The sequence below is a fragment of the Hirundo rustica genome, chromosome 7 (assembly GCF_015227805.2).
Source record: "Hirundo rustica isolate bHirRus1 chromosome 7, bHirRus1.pri.v3, whole genome shotgun sequence".
NCBI classification, from domain to species: Eukaryota; Metazoa; Chordata; class Aves; order Passeriformes; family Hirundinidae; genus Hirundo; species Hirundo rustica.
In genome coordinates, this window is record NC_053456.1 from 11,397,334 (window position 1) to 11,415,822 (window position 18,489).

Sequence of the window (18,489 nt, forward strand, 5' to 3'; positions counted from 1 at the left end):
CTAAAAAGCAGAAGGTGGATATAGGATCTCATGCTAATCACTGACAAATTGAGCTTCATTGAGGTGTTGGCAAATCTTTGAGGGGGGAAGCAGGTTAGAAGTTGAAGGGAGGCAAGTCATAAATGGTGGTGAGTACCAGTAGTGTATGTGAAACCCTCTGGGAACTGGAAGCAATAAAGGTGACTTGTGTCTCAGGGGTTGCTGCTGTTGTGTGGGACAGTTGGACCATGCAGGTTTGCTGATTTAGCTGGATAACTGAGATGCATCAGTTATCCCTTGTCCTTCACTGGAGCTTCATATTTGGGACAGCTGAACAGCGTATGTGTCCACTCATGATCTTCTATAGGTTTCGACTAATATAGCCACTAGTAGCTGCAGGAATGCTCTTTAAAATTGTGAAACTATAGGAAAATAATGAAATATGATCCTTTAGTCATCTTGTGATAATTTTAAATTTTTTTGGTTGCTGGCGGTGGGTGTAAATTCTGTGCATTATGCAAAGCCAATTGTGTCCAAGGCTAGCACATGATATTTAAGCATTGAGGAGCAAAAGACAGAAGAATGTAGTTGGGAAGTGATCTGAATTTATGGAGTAAATCCTGTATTGCGGTGCTACTCTGTATTTCAATTTGTAGATTTATTCCAGCCGGGATCTTGAGGAATCCATAAACAAGATCAGAGAGATACTATCAGATGATAAACATGACTGGGAACAGAGAGTTTCTGCGGTAAGTGGTGAACTTAGATAAGATCTCTATTAATACAAGCTTTTTCTACACTGAGTTTAATCCCACTGAGGCTACTGGGAGAACCTCAGAATAAGGCTGGAATGTAGTTTTAGTGGTGAGCACCTGCTGTGTTCCCCCAAACTTGAGGGAAATGTTTCCTTCTGAGACTGAATTTAAGCCACATTTCTGAGGGAAATTGCTATTTGATATACAGGAGTCTGTTGAGACAGAATCAGGTTGAACTAGAAGTTCAAAAATAAATCTGCTAGCAGGTGCTTAAAATTAAAATGTCAGGTCTTATTCAGAATATCTTAAAACTAACCTGATGAGGCAGAAAATTACTTTGCTTACAGAGAACTTATTTATACTTCTGCAAAAGGGAGGTGTAAAATAATTCAGTAAGAATGTACACACTTAAATTTTGAGTAAACAAATACGACTGTGGGAAGTGTGGAAGTGGGAAATTGGATGTTATATACATGTCAAGACTGAGTATTATTTACTGAGGTGAGCTGTGTTTCATGATACAGTTGCATGGTCTTGTCTGCACAGTAGACTTTCATCACTGGTGTAGCAGTGTCTGTCAAACCCTGTATTACAGACCTGAGTGGCAGACTGGCCTGATTCACCTTACTTCTGTTTAATTTTATTTCTGTACTGAGTAACCGGCAGCTGAAATCGAGGCCATGTGCCGATGCATTGGTGCACGGGATGGCCTGTGAAGGTGTCAGAGGATTGTCTGTAGGATGAGATGGTGCTCACTGAAATATTAATAGGAAATTTCCCATTTTGATGGGGTCAGGGTTCCACTTCTGCTAGAGCCAGATAACTGTTTTAATGAAGTCAATGGATGCATTCTGGATATAAGTCATTATTATCCAGGCCTGAATGTGAACCATGCCCTTTAAGTCTAGTTACTTTTTTAACACAAGAGTCAGCTGTGAGATTATCTAAACATTAGAAGCTGCTGTAAAAAAGGGAACAAAGGGGAATGTTTAAGATACCTTTTGGTTTAAAAAGTACTGTTTGGGTTATTGACTGTACAATTTGAGTAGCTGTATGCAACACTTCTGGATTTCTGTAAGTTAGCAAGGATGTTTAGCTTATTGTACTTAGTATGTTAACTAACCGTGGGTTGAATATGAGGTAGGAAATAATAAAATTACCTGGACATCAAGAATCAACTTCCTCAATGCATGTTGATGAATAATTGCCCAAGAAACCTGGAACCAGGTATTGGTCCTGAACATAAGTGTCCTTCTATTTGCTGCTCATTAACAGTCGCTGATTTCTTTTATGCTCCTAACAGTTGAAAAAGATCCGCTCGTTACTTTTGGCTGGAGCTGCAGAATATGATAACTTCTTCCAACACTTAAGACTTTTGGATGGAGCATTTAAATTATCTGCTAAAGACCTGCGGTCTCAAGTTGTACGAGAGGCTTGTATCACCTTGGGGTAAGTTTATTTTCTGTGGGTGTTTCAAATGTGATGTAGAAGAAAGGGAGCAGGCACTGGTTAAAACATAATTGGGATGCAGCTTGTGCTGCCAGTGCTGTATAGTTAAAGGTAGAACACGATTGTTCTGCATCAAACCCCATCGTGTAGGCCACTAATTGTGATTCTGCCAAGTTCCTGAGTGCTAAACAGTGCTGATGTGGGATACACAGAATGAGTGAGCAAGCCATGCCTTCATGCACGAGCAGGGAAGCATTGAACAATAAAGCTGAAAATGTTGATGTTTCGTTCTGGTTCGGATTGAGCTAGTTTTTATTTCTGATGGTCTGTCCTTTGTGATATACGTCAGGAAAAAGGGTGCTGCAGTGTTTCTCACTTTTTTTTTTTGAATTTGTCTATATTAAGGCCAAATAGGGAGCTTCAGAGAAGTTGTGATATAAACTAACAAAAAATATTCTATCACCTTGATCCCATTTGTTTGATAATAAATTTTTAGCTGTGCTAGTTACTTTATTTTATGCTGACCTTACTGTTTCTCAGGGTTCAGATGAATATAGGACACAAGTTTGAAAAGAAAGGAAAGGAGCTGTTGAAACATGGCGTTATCTGTCCTTTGGAGTTGGAGAGGACGTGACAGTTGCAAAGATGGAGATGTCAGATGTGCTTATGTCAGATGTGCTGTACAAGTCTGACTCGCTTTATCTTCAGCTCACTTACCAGCATGACTTCATTCTGTTTTTCAGACATTTGTCATCAGTTCTGGGAAACAAGTTTGACCATGGGGCAGAAGCCATCATGCCAACAATTTTTAATCTAATTCCAAACAGTGCCAAAGTCATGGCCACTTCTGGTGTAGTAGCAGTTAGATTAATCATTCGAGTAAGTATACATCAAAAGAGAGCAGTGTTATAATTTCCGAACGCTGCAGTGTTTCTGATGAAATATGAATGTTGCTGCAATGAAAATAAGATTAGGTGCCTAATCTACTTTTCTGATAGTGCTGGGCTTGACTCTCTTAGATGTTGTGCCGCCTTGTGCAGATGATGCTTGTTAAGCTCTGCCAAAATAGTAGGGGAAATGGTTCTTTTTGCAGGGCAAGATATTTCCATCCCTCTAAGAGCTGAGCAAACATTTTTCTTTGAAAGGGTTTAAGACCAGCCTTGCAACAGACTCATCCTCCTTATTATGCTCTAAAATACCTCACACACTGTCCGTGTTTCTCAAAACTATTAGTTCACAGTGGTGACTTCTGCCTAGTGATTCATTGGGTAAGCTGTAGGTAGCCTGATGTCTCTCAAGTTGTCACCACTGGCAGTTAAGATCCTCCTACAGTGACTTCAGCTCCTTGACTCACTAGAGAATGTCATTATAGAAGGAAATCAAGTATCTGTTAAATGTTTTTTAGTTGATAAATTGTAAAATATTTTTAATATTAAAAATCTGTCCATATCGGTTAGTGTTCCTTTATCTAGAGCTTCTGTTTTTAAGAATTAAGCAACAATAAGGATCTGAATACTGAGCTCATGTGGCTGAAGGAGATGGTCTTTCACTCTATGGAACAGTTGTGTAAAGATTTCTTCCTGTTCTTGTTGTTTTCTTCCAGCACACGCACATCCCTCGGTTAATACCCATCATAACCAGTAATTGTACCTCCAAGTCTGTTGCAGTTAGAAGGTGAGAATTTAGTTTGCATTTACTGTTTTTTACTCCTACAGGTGCTTTCTGAAAATGTGAATGTATTTGTTATTTGTGAAAAGGGTTGAGAACACACTTAATTATTGTGAGTCTCATTCTTCTCCATAATTTGAGTTCAAAGTCAGCTAACCTGTATAAACTGCATCACTGCAGAGAGGAAAAGGCATTTTTCCACAAGGAGAAATGTTTTTTAAACAAATTGTTGTCCTTACATGTTGTTATAACAACATATTATTTTGGCATTTTTACAGACACACTCCTATTCCCCACTGCTGGCTGTTACAGTGACTTGTTTTCTTTGAGCCAGTAAATCAGTCTTACATGAAAGCATCATCTGGAAGGAAAGTTGGACTGAATGATCTAATGATCTGTCTTAAAATCTAAGTGCTTCAGTCCACTACCTCACTGGGAGACTCTTGCCTCCTCCATATACTTTAACTGGGTTCTCTTTGAGTTAGACAAAAAGAAGGGCTTTGTGGTTGCTGTATTTGGTGACAAACCTTGAACACGTCAGCACACTTGTGCCTTAGGATTCTTGAAGTGAGAGGAAGAGAGACTAAAGTCGGAAAGGTCTGTCCCTACATGAGACTAGGTTTCTGTGTGAAGCCTGGACTAACAGCTGCAGAGTATCAGTGTCTATCTCCTGTATCCTGTTTAATGGAAAAGGAAGCTTCCAGGATTGTTTTATGGCAATCCCTCTCTTCAGGCCTCTATAGCAAGCTGCCTCTAATTAATACTTCAGACTGTTTATTAATTTTTTTTTTTACAGCTGTTGATATGTTTATTGGGGTCAGCACTGAATTTTGATGTCCCAAAAAGCTTTCTAATAAAGATCTTGTTCAGAGTCAGGTATGGCAGGGCCAGTTAACTTAAACTCAGCATTTCTTCTCTCTCCTCTCAGGCGCTGCTTTGAATTTTTAGACTTGCTGTTGCAGGAGTGGCAAACACACTCCTTAGAAAGGTGAGTTCTGAATACAAGTGGGTTTGTTCTCTTCTGCTTATCTGGGGAGAAGGAAATAATTTTCTGGATCATTCTGCAGAAAGGATCATTTAGGAGAGATTATATTAGGTAGCCGTGGTAGAGATGTTTTTGCCTCCAAAAGAAGCATGTATGCACATACACCATTTGTTCTGTAGGTCTGTCAGAGTTTGGTGAGTATGTCTCCTATGCCAGCCTTGGAAAACCTGACTGAGCAAATCCCTGAACTCAGTAACTTTTGTTTAACAATTTTTTTTTGTTTAACAAAATTTTGTTTAACAATTTTAACAATTTTTTTTTTCCCTGAGATGAGATGATGAGGTGAAGTCTGCTCCATGTCTTATCAGGAGCTTCTGAGACTTCTGTATTACTTTGAACAAGTGACCAGTTGAAATACTTGTGCAAGGAGAGAATGGGACACAATTTCCTTAGCTCTAGACCACACAGGACTGTTTAGGGCTTAGGAGACAGTTCTTGAATCCAGGCAGTTTGGATAGCTAAGTAAAGGTTGATGAAGAATGCTGCTTGCTGTTTCCTGGACAGAAGTGTGGATGAAATAAAACTGACTTGTAAGAATAAATAAATAAAGGTCACAAAAGATCCTTGGTGGATATGAAAGGATGTGATGAACTGTTTGTTCTCAGAAACCAAGACAAAATCAAATTAGTAATTTGTTTATATGTGTGGCACATCTTTCTGAACTGCTGGATAATATTTTCTTTCTTATTTCAGACACATATCAGTGTTAGCTGAAACAATAAAGAAGGGAATTCATGATGCAGACTCTGAAGCCAGAATAGAGGCAAGAAAGTAAGTGGCAGCTGTTGTTGGTGTCTCTTCTTCCTCCCCTTCTTTGCCCATTTTGTCAGTCAGTGCATGGTCGAGACAAAAATCCAGACAAGGTACATTCTCCTGACTTCCCAGGTGGTGGAAAAAAGAGGGGCTGAGGGGTGACAAGTCTGTACAGTTTCCTGAGGAGGAGAAACAGAGAGGGAGGTGCTGATCCTTTCTTCCTGTGATCTGGTGATAGACACGTTGGAATGCTTTAAAACTCTGCCAGGAGAGGTTCTGGCTGGACATCAGGAAGCATTTCTCTACTAAGAGAGGGGTCAAACACTGGAACAGGGTTTCTAGACAAGTGGTCAATGCCCCAAACCTGTTTCAGGGGCACTTAGACAATGTCCTTGATAACAGACTTTTAACTTTTGGTCAGCTCTGAATTGGTCAGACAGCTGGACTAGATGTTTCTTGTAGGTCCCATCCCACTGACATAGCCTGCTCTAGTGTTATTTGCTACTCTTGAAATGAAAATCCTTGTGCTAGTACACTGCTATATGGTATCCTAAATTAAGGTAGTATTTTACGATATTGAAAATTTTTTGTGTGTATATCTATAGGAAATTTTAATATTTGCAATTAATTTTACTCTTTTGAAGTGCATCTTATTCTTTATGCATTTCCATTAATATCATACTTATGATAGTATGCTGATGTACCAGGATCATGCTCTTCTGAAAAGAACAGTGCAAGAACGTTTTTCTGCAGAAAGAGGATGGTGTAAAACACAAAAACAATGAACAATACATTTTATTAATCTAAATGCTGTGTTTTAAGCTGTGGTGTTTCACAGTAGGACTGCTTAAATCCTCTTGAAAGGCAGCATATCCATCACTGAAAATTGCGGTAGTCACTGAGACTTCACAGCAGGTGACTAGTTAAGCTGAATAGACAGCAAGGAGAATGGCAGGGGACTTCAGAGAGCATGCTTAATTCTCTCTTTGCATGTTTATTAAGTAGCAGTGTGGCTGATTGTGAGACAGAAATTTGTTTTCTTTTTGTGATGTGAGAATGCGTGTGGCTTCTCTGAGGACTGGCCGTCACACACAAACAATCCTTGATTCATTTGAGCTAATGATCTTACTCTAAAACTGCCTATTAGTTGCCCCCTGAAAAGTACTAAGAATCTTCATCTCCTTTGTGCACCAAGAGTGAATGGTGTTAACCATCAGCCAGGAGGTTTGGACCATAGAGGAATTCTTCCCTCATCTTAAAATGCTCTTTTATTTTCATCATGGCACTGATTTGAAGTCCATGTGAGCATCTCTTTCCTTTTCCTTGTTCTTGGTTTTTTGTTTGGGTTTTTTTTTTTTTTTTCCCCCCCACCAAAAAGGCAGTCAGCAGCCTCAACTCAGTACAGAGACATGTCTCTGCAGCATTCTTGGAGAGCTGTTGGTAAACTTAAGGAAGAAAACAGCAGCTGGTGCTTTCCTGAATCAGGCCCATTTATGTCTCTTCTGCCTCTGGCATGTTTTTGAAGTAGCTACTGCACACCCAAACTAATGTCATTTTGGTGGGCCTGCAGTCTCCAATGTACAGTAGACAGCTGGAGGGATCAGGGTTTCTTCCCTAATACAGCTTTGTTGGCTACTCCTGTTTTTATAGCAAATGCACCAAATGATTCTTTCATTGGTTTGTCTTTGTGCAGCTGTTTGGGCAATACAATGTTTGAGAAAGCTTTTTGTCTTAAATGTGTCAGGGCAGTGGGTGCTTGGAATGACTGGGCTAACGAGCCCACTGATGGGAACAGTGAGAGGGGCTCTGGCTGTGCCTTTGTGCCCTCTAAAGCATGCCACCAGTGTGTTCACAGTGCTGTGCATCATTTCCAGGTGCTACTGGGGTTTCCACAGTCACTTCAGCCGAGAGGCAGAGCATCTGTACCACACCTTGGAGTCTTCCTACCAGAAGGCCCTGCAGTCACATTTGAAGAACTCTGACAGCATCGTGTCCTTGCCACAGTCAGATCGCTCCTCCTCCAGCTCCCAGGAGAGTCTCAAGTAAGGCTTTCTGTGTTTAAACAACTGCTGACAGACAGCTCCATTGAATTGAAGGGAGCCATCACATTGCTTTGTCTCATCTGGTCATTATTTGGGCTCTACACTTGGTTACTCCAAAATCGATTTATGTATTTATTATTTACCTAACACTGTAGGAACAACGAAACCCTGTACTGGCTCTAAAATATAATCATTGTCTTGACTCTGTAAGTAATTTTCTAGGAAGCTGTTTGTGCTCAGCAGGAACTGTTAGTTATTCCTTTCAAGTGCTTAAAACAGTGCTTAGATTGAGGTCCTGCCTTCAGTATTAATCCTAGAGGTGTAAGTCTGTCTTTTTCCAGACAAGGAGAAAAATCACTAAGTTAAACTTGACTTGTAACAGCAGAGTCAGTGTGTGTCTCTTACATTGAATGTATGTATTTTAGCTGCTCTCAGATGTACAGTCAACTTAGGCTCCAAATGTCTGTGATTTAAGTGTAAGACATGTATGAAGAATATCCGTAACTTACTGGTGTAACTTTTTAAATCTACAAAAAGTGTTCTTAAAATTCTCTTTTTGCACAAATAATGTGAGTACTAATTTATTTCTTAATGCTTTTATAAATAATTTCACGGTGGTGCTGTATTTATTCTTAAACAACCAGCTTTGATAGTTTATTCCTGCATCTAAACGATTTCCTATTAACTTAATTGTGTACTGAGGGAACAGAATTGCATTGTTCTTGATGACTGAAATATAAGTTTTGTTTTAATAAGCGTTTGTATTAACTTCCAGCCGTCCACTGTCTGCCAAAAGAAGTCCTACTGGAAGTACAACATCAAGAGGTGAGAACAGGAGCTGAAAAACGTGCTCAGGTGTTGCTGAGGAAGTGTAACATTGTGATATGCAAAATCCAACTTTGATCGCTGTTTGCTGCTCTGAAACAGCGGCTCAGGATGTAGAAATTTTAATTACTTTTGAATTTTACACCATATTTTCTGCATCAGCTGCTGATAAAATAATACTTCTAAAAGAAGTTAATAAATCAGTAATTTCTTACACCTGAAGGGAAACCTAAAAAGCCTTGAAAATTGTACCCAAGGTATGTTTAGTTTTGTAATAGCTTGAATAAACTGATGCTAAGACATGCAGTTACCTAGTCTAATAGTGCCTTCAGTTTTACAATTTTTGTTATTTATTCTCTGTGGTTTTGGCACTTATTAGAGGTGTCTGCACGGAAGTCCTACACTGTTAAATTCCATCTCATTGCTGATCTGTTTTTCTTGTCCGATGGAATATTTAGGTACAGCTTTTCTGTCCTAAGTAAATGCATGCAGTAATCTAAATAATGCATTTTAATATAGAATGTAATAGACAAAACTTTGTTGGTAAAAGATAAACTGCCTTTTACACCCGACCAGCGTTGGGTTCTGGCTGGTTTGTCTGTAACTACACCCCACTGAGACCTTTGATTCAAGGAGATGTTGTTGTGTAACCTACTTGACTGTGCACACAAATGCATGTTTGCTTGCAGCTGAGTAGTCAAGCTTCATGCTTAAGAGGGTGAGCATCAACAAGTGATGGGAACAACGATCCTCATGAGAAGATGAGGTGTTGGGAAGGAAGTTATTAGAACCTGGACTGAAGGACCTGCAGGTCTGTTCTGGCCAGCAACTCTCACACGCCAGTGATGGGTACTGTGGTTGAACTTTCCCATCTAGACTCTGTTAGAAGTTTCTTTTTACTGGCCTGACAGCCTTTTTGATCTTATCGTTTAGGCTTTTAGAACTTGATGAAGTTCTTAGTGGTAGCGTCAGGGCAGCGTTGATGAAGTATCTTTGCAGGCAGCGTGGGGAAGCCCACGTTGCCCTGATAAAGCATTCTTAGTTGAGGTATTTCAGTGCCAGCCGGGAGTGTTAAAAATAGTACTTTAAACTGCTTGTCAGGCTCTTTGAAGCACACAGCTCAAAAAATTAATCTTCTTTATTCTGGATCTCCCACTCCCATCTGCAGCATCTACAGTAAGTACAAAATCTGTGTCAACACCAGGATCTCTGCAGCGATCCCGCAGTGACGTCGATGTGAATGCAGCAGCTAGTGCCAAGTCAAAAGTGACGTCTTCTGGAGCATCCACCCCCTTCAGTTCTGCTGCAGCCTTGCCCCCAGGGTCATACGCATCACTAGGTAAATCTACACGTTCTACTCTTGCAGGTAGCGTTCTTTAGTAGCAGAAGGTGCCTTGCAGTTTTATTGGAATAATAAACTCTGACTAGAAGAACGTACCTCTGAGATAGTTACCAGATCTCCAGGATCAGTGTGTGTGATCTCTTGCCCTTTGGGGTTAAGGAAAAAAAATACAACAGAACTGATTTGAAGCAACAGTTTTGAATTGTGTAATAATCTGCGTGTCACTCTTCTTTCTGGGGAAGAGCAGAACATATTATGGTTCTGGGACGTTGCTGAGGACAATGCTACTCAATTCCTTTTGACGTATTCCCCTGTCTCTTTTCCTTCTTTACCTTCCCTCCTTTCCTGCAACTGGTTTTCTGTTAATTGTTTTAAGCTTTGAATAGTACATCTTAGTTGAGTTTGCTCCCTTTCTGTTTCACAGTGGAGAAAGATAGAGAAGCAAAGAGGAGGTCAGCCTTGCCATGTCATCAGACAGGATATAAGTATCTGTTCCTTATGCTGGCTCTTTGGATTATAGCCACATGTCACAGTATTCCCTAAGAGCATTGTATATCACCTTCAGGTGTCTCAGGGTTTCTTAAAACAAACTTCACATTGGATCATTCTCTCCTGGAGTTGTCGTCGAAGGAGTCGCGGAGGAGGAAGTGGAGTGATTGGCAGCTTATTTGCTGAGCTTCATCTCGGTTGTGAGCAGAGCTGATCATCTGAGCTCATTTCTCATTCTGCTGGGTTCACACTAATGCTAGACATGTCATCGATTTACCCCTACAACAGGGAAAAAACTCAGGGGTCTGTGCTCTTGATTTAAGCTGTGTACATTGTCTTCATTGAGTCAGTTGAGGAGTTTCTTCTCTTACTGTAGGGCATTTGCTCTTCAACCTGTTAAAAAGTTAAGTGGTGAGTTATATAGGGATGGTTTTTATGGATTCCTTTTTCAGACAGGTTTCTTTCATATCTGAAATGTTTTACCTTGGCTTAGATGCGTTCGTTGTATTCAGTTCAGAAGTTGAATTCTTCTGAATTTAAATTGTTCATACTTTGTTCAAGATGCAGATACATTTCAGTGGAAGTGTAATTACAGAATGTGAAGTTGATCACATAATGGTGGGCTTACAGGTGCAGCCATTTTTGAGTTGTGCTGCAGTCTGGCTTCAGTGGCTAAATTGGCTTCAGTCTTATGTCATAAGGAAGAATGAAGAGGGAGGAAGTATTTATTTAAAGCTGACTTAGTCCTTGAAGCTTAGAGACTGGATCCAGTGTCAGTCTTGTTCCTTAACCAGGCTTTAGAAGAAAAGTAGCAAATTCACTCTTAAGTGATGTAAACATGGCTGCTCCTGAGGGATCCTGCTTCATTTCTAGTAGGGACATTTGTCACCTGCACATTCCCACGAGAGAAAGGGTGAGGCAAACAATGAAAATGGAGTTGGGCAAAGGTTGGTTCTTGCAGGAGGGAAAACCTGCAAGTGTTTTCTTCTGATACATCAAGGTTTGATTTGCTGCTCTGTCCAACCTTTTTCATTTCTTTAATTGTATTAATTTTTTTTTATTTTGCATATTTACATAGCTAATATATAGTGCCCTCTTCTGTTGATGTTACTGATTTTTCCCTATTAACCCTGTCCTTACTTTTCTTTGATTTGCCTAAAGATGGTACTACCAGTAAAGCCGAGGGTAAGCAGTCTCTCTGTGTAACTGAGGTGTGTCCACAGTCGTACTACCCTACCTGGTCTCTGTTCTCACAGTGTTACCTGGTTCTCATCCATGTTCACTGGTGACCTGCATGAAGTGTTGCATGGTTGTTCTGCTCATTTTGATGCCATGGGGTATTCTTCACTTTCTCTTTGAGCTCCTCCCTGCCAGTAACATTAGTCTGCTTTTATGACTTTGGTCACTAAGTTGTTATGTGGGTTTTTCTGTTTAAAGCACTGCTTTTGGTTGAAGGTGACCTGTGTATAGACTGAAAAAAACCCAACAAAACCAAAAAAACTCCCAAACAATACAAGGCTTGTGAGTTCTTTTCTCCTTGATGTGTAATGGTTTGCTGTGTTTTTCCATCCAAAGCTCAGGTCACAAATGCCAAATGCTTTCGGGAAGAGACTGGGTAGTGAGAGAATTGAATGAGGTGATCACATGGCCGAAAAATGAGGACAGTAAACAATGATCTCTAGGGAAGGAATATTTAGTTCAACCTCTTTAAACCTGACCTTCTCTTTTTGTTGTTAACTGTCTGAGTGAGATGGCTTACACCAAAGACAGTTGGAGGAAAGGCTTTTTTTACTATAGCACTGAGCTTGCTAGTTTGGGAAGGATCCCAGTCTGTTTTTCTGGCTCATTGTCAAAACTTGTTCTTTATTTCTTATTTCTTCAGCAAAAAAAAAGATCACTGGGAAATTTTCTGAGGTAGGCAGGAGTTGAAAACAAGAATGTTTTCCACACAGAATGAAGATACCACACTCTCCAGCAAAGCTTTTTTTTCCCCAGTGCAAGTCTCTTTTCAAGGGTTCTATTACTCTCTTGTGGGACTGTGCTTGTATCTTTGGCTGCTTGTATTTGGATGTGGTGGTCTGAGAAGTGCCACTGTGCTGTTGGGACATTTGTGGTTTTTTCCTTACTATTAATGATGCATTGATTTATTATTTGGAGGGCAAAGTCTGTACCATTTTTGGAAACGGTACTTAGTGTTGAGCGTTGAGCTGACCTCTGCATCTTGAGAAGGAAGTATTTGTGCTTTGTGATCTGTCAGTGATAAAGAATATGGAGTTGGCCTGAGGTCTGGATTTCTAAATCAGTTGTGAGTTAGGTGAAAATTCCAGGTTGTTGTAATAACTGACTTTTTTTTTTTTTTTTTTTAAATTGTTGACCCTTTTTTCTTCTTTCTGTCATCTCAATTCTCAAACCTGTCTATTTTTGGCCTACATTTGAAACGCTGAAGGTTTAATGTCTTATATGAAGTACCATATGCAGCTTTCAGTCCTCTCCTTGGCTATAATAATGTTTGTAGATGCCTGTTACAACAGCTGTCCTGTGGAATACCTCTATTTTAGTTTATTAAATATTCTATTGTCATGATGCAAAAGGGTGGTGGTTTTATTTGGTTACTGTTTTCAATTCAGTTACATTAGGAGCAGATTTGATTTAGTAAAAATCTGTAATAGAAACCAACAAGTTGCTTGGGGCAGGGAAGATTGAGATGAACTTTCAGAAATTGAGTTTGCTATCCCCTAATTTTTAAATACGAAGTCTTATACCTTCTTTTTGCTGTAGGATTCTCTCTTTTTTTTGAGGAGGAGGATCAGGGAGAATTAAAACTACAGAGTACACTATAGCCAGAGTACTTTAAGAATGAATTTAATCACTGTTTGCAACTCTTCATCTTTTTCCTTTGAGATAGTTCAGGGAAAAAAACCCTTTATTCAGGTTGGAGTGTGTCCTTCACTGAATAATGAACCTGAGTAAGGTCTTCTGCCAACTCTGTGATCTTGCAGCTTGAGTCAGGAACTACAGGGAAGATAAAACTTTGTGTACTTGACATGAATGTAAAAATTAAGAGGGTGGGGGTAGAGAAAAGCATCCTCTTGCTGTGGAAACGGACGGAAATGAACATAAAGCAGAAATGTCATCTACAGTCCTGCTCCTGTGCTTTGTTTTGGTTTTTTGCAGGTCACCAGTAAGCAATTTCAGAGAAAATTCCTGTGTCTTTTTGTGTGGTTCAGCTTGACATTAGATCTGCAGTCTGGTTCCCATCATGGCTTTCTGTAGCTGCATTGTAAAATTCTGCTCATTCCCCTCAGCTGGGAGCCAGCATTGTGTGGACTTGGCAGTTCCCATCTGCTTTGCCCTTGGCTCTCCTCATGGTTTGGTTTGGAGTCAGGCAGCTCAAACAAGGGAGCAAGACAGAGTAGGTGATGCTGGTGGCAGGAATGCCAGCTAAGAGCTGAGTACCAGTCCTTTGGTTTTAAGTTGCGGCCTCCCAACAACTGGCAAGTGCTGTAGAAGTGCATTTCCATATGGAAAGGTAGGTGAGGCTGTGTACCAGTGGGGTTTGTGCAGCTCTTCATGCAGTGCTCACATGTGCCTCGATTGCCCAGACCCTTCATGTATGGGCATCTTTTCAACTGCATTAAGGGCTTTAGGCACTGAAAGCTCAAAAGAGCTTTACAATCTTTACCTTTACAGTCTTCATCTTCACAGCTAGTGCTAGGGAGGTGGCACTTGTGCTGTTTGTTATACCTGATTAAAAGGAAACCTTAGAAAAGCTTCTGCTTACTTTATCAGGAAACAGCTTTTCAAGGAATGTTTTAAAAGAGTGCATAATGCTGACTTTCATTAATTACAATGGTTCAGAGCATTTGTGTTACCCTGTTTTCGAAGCAAGCATAAGGTCAAGCCCTTCAGACAATGCCTTTCTCCAAAAGAGAAGGCATAAATACTGGTTTGACCTGCGACTGGCAAGTTCAAAACGCAATCAGCAGTTTGCAGTCAGTGGCACAGTTTTTAATAGTTTTTAGTATTTGCCAGAAAGGCAATAAAATGGGGTCTGTTACAGTTTTCAGATAACTTAGGCTCAGGGAGACACCTTGAGTGCATTATCAAAGGCTTTGGGAGTAACACAAGTTTAAAGAAATCACCATTCCTGTTCTCTTCTCTGCCTTAAAGCTCTCCCTTGTCCTTAAGGGTGAGGTTTAGTTCAAAGTCGTGACTGACAGTGGTACCTTACATGAAACTGCTCAGGTAGTAGGTTTCTTACTTTTCTTGCTCCATCCCTTTCTGAGTGCTGAGTTGATTGGGCTGTGTTTGTTAGTGTAGGGCAAAGTGGACTGTTCACTGATCCCTCTGCTTTGGAGGGACATCTCATGTAAAACTCAGAGGCAGCACAAATTTCAGTAAGGATCAAGTGCCTCTTGGGGAAAATCATGGTGCAGCGTTGGAGAAGTGCATGAAAACCATTCTGATGGTTCTGATGGTGGTTGTAAAAAGTTTTTAAAGTATTATCTACAAGGCATGTTTTAAATTGATCTCTGTGTGTCTCCCATGGCCGTGAGTTATTTAGCAGTGATACAACTAGGGCTAGAGGCTCTTTCAGGAATGTTTTTCTCCAAGTAGGGCAAAACCTGCAGTGCTGGGTAACCTAAATGCATTAACCTGATCCCTGGAGAGACCATCATCATCCCAGTGTGTCCATGTATAACTTGTGTGGTTTTAGGTGTCCCTGTTCATAACATGGAATTGATTAAAGTGGATTGTGGAGCTGTTACATACCATTTCTAGACTATTTAAAACCGTTTTCTTCAGTGCGAAATGCAGATTGAGTGTCATAAAGCTAATGACTGTTCTGAGCTCTGGGGAGAAGGGGATGCTGCAGTATCCACCCAGAGGACTCAACCTGCCAGGTGAAGCCTCTTGGAAAACACAGATCTTATCATAGAATCTTCCTTAATTTGTTCCTTTTCTGAAAAAAAAAAAAACAACCCACAAAACAAAACAAAAAACAACAACAACAACACAAAACAAAACAAAAACAAAAAAAAACCCCCACACACCTCCACACCAACAATGAAACTCCAACAAAATAAACAAAACAACCGTACAACTTTTCTAGGTTTAGGCATTTGTTAGACATTTCAGGATTGGTTATGAACCATTGTTGTAGAAATGACAGCTTGAAAAAATAAAACCAAAACCTCATAAAAATCCAGAAATGGTTTCTTAACACAATGCCTTTATATGGAGTCTTTCAAAATCTTCTCTGTACCAACAGCAGTGTGTTACATGTCAAATTTAGATCAAGGGCTTTTTTATGGAAATACTTTAGTGGTTTTTGGAAACCAGTTGGGGCAGTCTTTATCTGTTCCTTTGCTGTGCTGTTGTTGTTAGGATGCAGCAATGCTTTTAAAAGCATCAGAAAAATAATGGTTATGAAATATGGATTGCTACATATGTAGTTTGAGCTAGGTATGGAGACAAACCCACTTGAAAGCAAAGAAGTTTTGGGAGGGGAGGTGTTTGCTTGAATTCAAGAACAACAAAAAAGTCTAAATAACTTACTTGATATTTTACTTCTTCCAGTCCTGCTTGAAATTAGTTTTCCTGTCTGGGTTAGAATGATAGAGATAAAGCCACACACATAGTCCTATGTGCAAATAACTCTTGGATGTGAGTGCAGATTCTTGTTTGCAAATGAAATTCCTGGGGGAATGCAGAAGACAGATTTGTATTGTATGGATTAACTACTATATATGCATGCTGTATTTGGTATAATATATATTTAAAATCCATGTGCACAATGCAAGCCCAGTGCAGTGTTAGTTCAAAAGCTTGTCAGCATTTTTTTAAAAGATGAGAAGAAATTATCAGTGTTGAGACTCTCTCCCTCCTGTGGAAGAACAGCTTCTCTCACACTGTTCTCTCTGACAGTCAATAGGCCTAAATCAGTGTGCAGATGTACCAGTCCAGAAGGAAGCAGAATTTTGTTCCTGGGCATTCATTCATTCCTTCATTCATAAACTGCTGAAATTGGTAGGAATCTGTCCACCAGCCCTCAGGGGTTTCAGAATAGGGGCCTGTTCTCTTTTTCCAATACTGCTGGTAATCATATGTTAATTAGGTTTGCATTAGTTCTATTTTTAAAGCCTCTAGAATTGTTTTCAGAAGCTAATCCCAGTTTCACTTTATATATTATATTAGGCTTCTTATTTCTTAAGTTGGAAAAGTCACATACCTTATCCCAGTTTTCCCCTTCTTAATCACCTACTGATGAAGATGCAAGAAAGAAAAAAGCTTTCGTAGATTCAGAAAAATCCTGGTATTTTTGAGACTCTTCAGTGGCCTTTGTTTAAGAGGAGGAGACGTTGGTCCCTTCTCACCCATTCTTGGCCCATGCACATCACTAAAAGTGTCTTCATTACTGCCTGTTACTGTGTGTAGTGTTGAATTTCAGCTTGATTTCCTCCTAGGACTCTCTGCAATGCCAAGGCCTCCCATTGGCCTTCTGGAAGGATGTAAATGAATTCCATTACTGGTCCCTAAGACTGGTCAGGTTTAAATTCTTGTCTTACCGTGATGCCTTCCTGATAGAAATAACCAGAAGCCTTGAGGCTTCTGAGAGGAGGATGATGTGTGCCTGCCTTGGAGCCCGTGTTGGGCTTTGGGTCCATACCATCCATAGTGACATGGCTCTGCTCACCTGTGTGTAGCTGTGCCAAGCTGGCATGGGGTGGGATCTGCCTGGCAGGGAGCTCTAGAGCTGCCTCTGGCAGTGCATCAGGCTGACCCTTTGTAAGGGGCAAGAGTGCCCTGGAGCAGAGGAATCTGCAGCCTTGCTGGTGGTAGAGAAGACATCAGCAGCCAGTTCTATGGCTGTTGGACCCACGTGGGTGTGCTCAGAGCTTGTTCAGTTGAGCCAGTGGTTAAAAAGCTTTGTGTTTTCCCAGTTTTAGGCTGATGATTCCTTCCGTGTCTTGTCTGTAAACAATCGTTTGACTGTACATATCTGTACTTTAACTACTGAGCTGGTTTAAAGCTAGGTGCTGGTGGAGAGGCTTGAAGTAGAGCTGTCTTGTAGGTTTTTTCCCTTGCAAACAAATTTGCCCTTTCTTCTCAAAGTTAGGCATCTCCTTGTCACTTTGTGTCTAGCAGAAGCTTTCAGACCGTGTTATGAATATTTTGAGAGCTCAGAGAAGGAACATAGCTCCCAATTGCTCAGTCTGGGCTGCTTGCCATTGTCTTGTCCTGCATGTGTGCCTCATGTGAAGTGGGTTTTTTTGGGTGGGAAGTGTGTGTCTCCCTGTTCGTATTTCTCTGTATGCTTATGGTGGAGACAGAGGGCAGGAGATGAGTATCTATAACCAGTGGGTGCAGTTGTCTAGACTTCTCTTACCTGCTGTGGGTTTTTTCCTTTCATTATTGTGCCTGAAACCTGAAGTCATCCTCTGAATGCAGCATAACACTGGCATGAGTCCTGAGAAAAAAAGAACTTCAGATTTGGCTAAGAACTGATGTGTTGAAAAGTATTGATGGAGACTTTCTTTGTGTTACTCTTAGTTATCATTTTTTTCCCATTAACTGGAGACAGATAATTGAAGCTTAGCGGTGGAAAGAACATTCTGTAGGAAACAACCCTGCCCCAGGAAGGGGATGAACCGATGACCCCGTAAGCTTTCCTAGCTCAAATTGCTGCGGCTTTTCCATGAGGAAAGAACAGAAAAAGGAGTGAGAACACTTTGACACTTTATATCCATTCTCTGCTTAAATAAAGAGGAGGCACGCAGGATCTGTTTTCCTCAACGCTGATTATGTTAAATAGGGCTCTCCATTACGAGTAAAGTTGCGCTGATCTCTGGATAAATATGAGGGACCTGTAAACAGCAGGGAAAATTCAATGAGCCTGAAATAAAAGTGTGGTCAGGCAGCGTTGCCTGACTGTCACAGGAGTGCATGCCAGCCTGTGCAGGTGGAGCAGGATATAAAGCACCAGACAGTTGTTGGAAATCCCAGCAATGGAATTTGGGAACTCTTATCTCTGAAAAGAGTGATCACCTTGTCAGAAAGCAATAATTTGATACAGGAAGCTGCATGTAGGAGACTTGAATTTTTTTGTTGTCGTTCCTTAGTAAAAAAGCTACTATAGAA

General features: G+C 40.4%; 1 protein-coding gene across 5 annotated transcripts in view; it reads left to right on the top strand.

Annotated features, from left to right (window-relative positions):
- The window catches only part of CLASP1 (cytoplasmic linker associated protein 1), a 170,592-nt gene that overhangs the window by 81,523 nt on the left and 70,580 nt on the right, over positions 1-18,489 (top strand). For 4 of the 5 annotated variants that reach the window (XM_058421335.1, XM_058421336.1, XM_058421337.1 and 1 more), the window contains exons 11-19: positions 636-728; positions 2,038-2,183; positions 2,927-3,062; positions 3,787-3,857; positions 4,780-4,839; positions 5,590-5,667; positions 7,524-7,691; positions 8,467-8,516; positions 9,685-9,855. In XM_058421335.1, the coding sequence (XP_058277318.1) occupies positions 636-728; positions 2,038-2,183; positions 2,927-3,062; positions 3,787-3,857; positions 4,780-4,839; positions 5,590-5,667; positions 7,524-7,691; positions 8,467-8,516; positions 9,685-9,855 (973 nt within the window). Of the gene's footprint in view, positions 1-635; positions 729-2,037; positions 2,184-2,926; positions 3,063-3,786; positions 3,858-4,779; positions 4,840-5,589; positions 5,668-7,523; positions 7,692-8,466; positions 8,517-9,684; positions 9,856-11,508; positions 11,533-18,489 lie in introns of all 5 variants that reach the window. The other variant, XM_058421334.1, reaches the window with a different exon arrangement.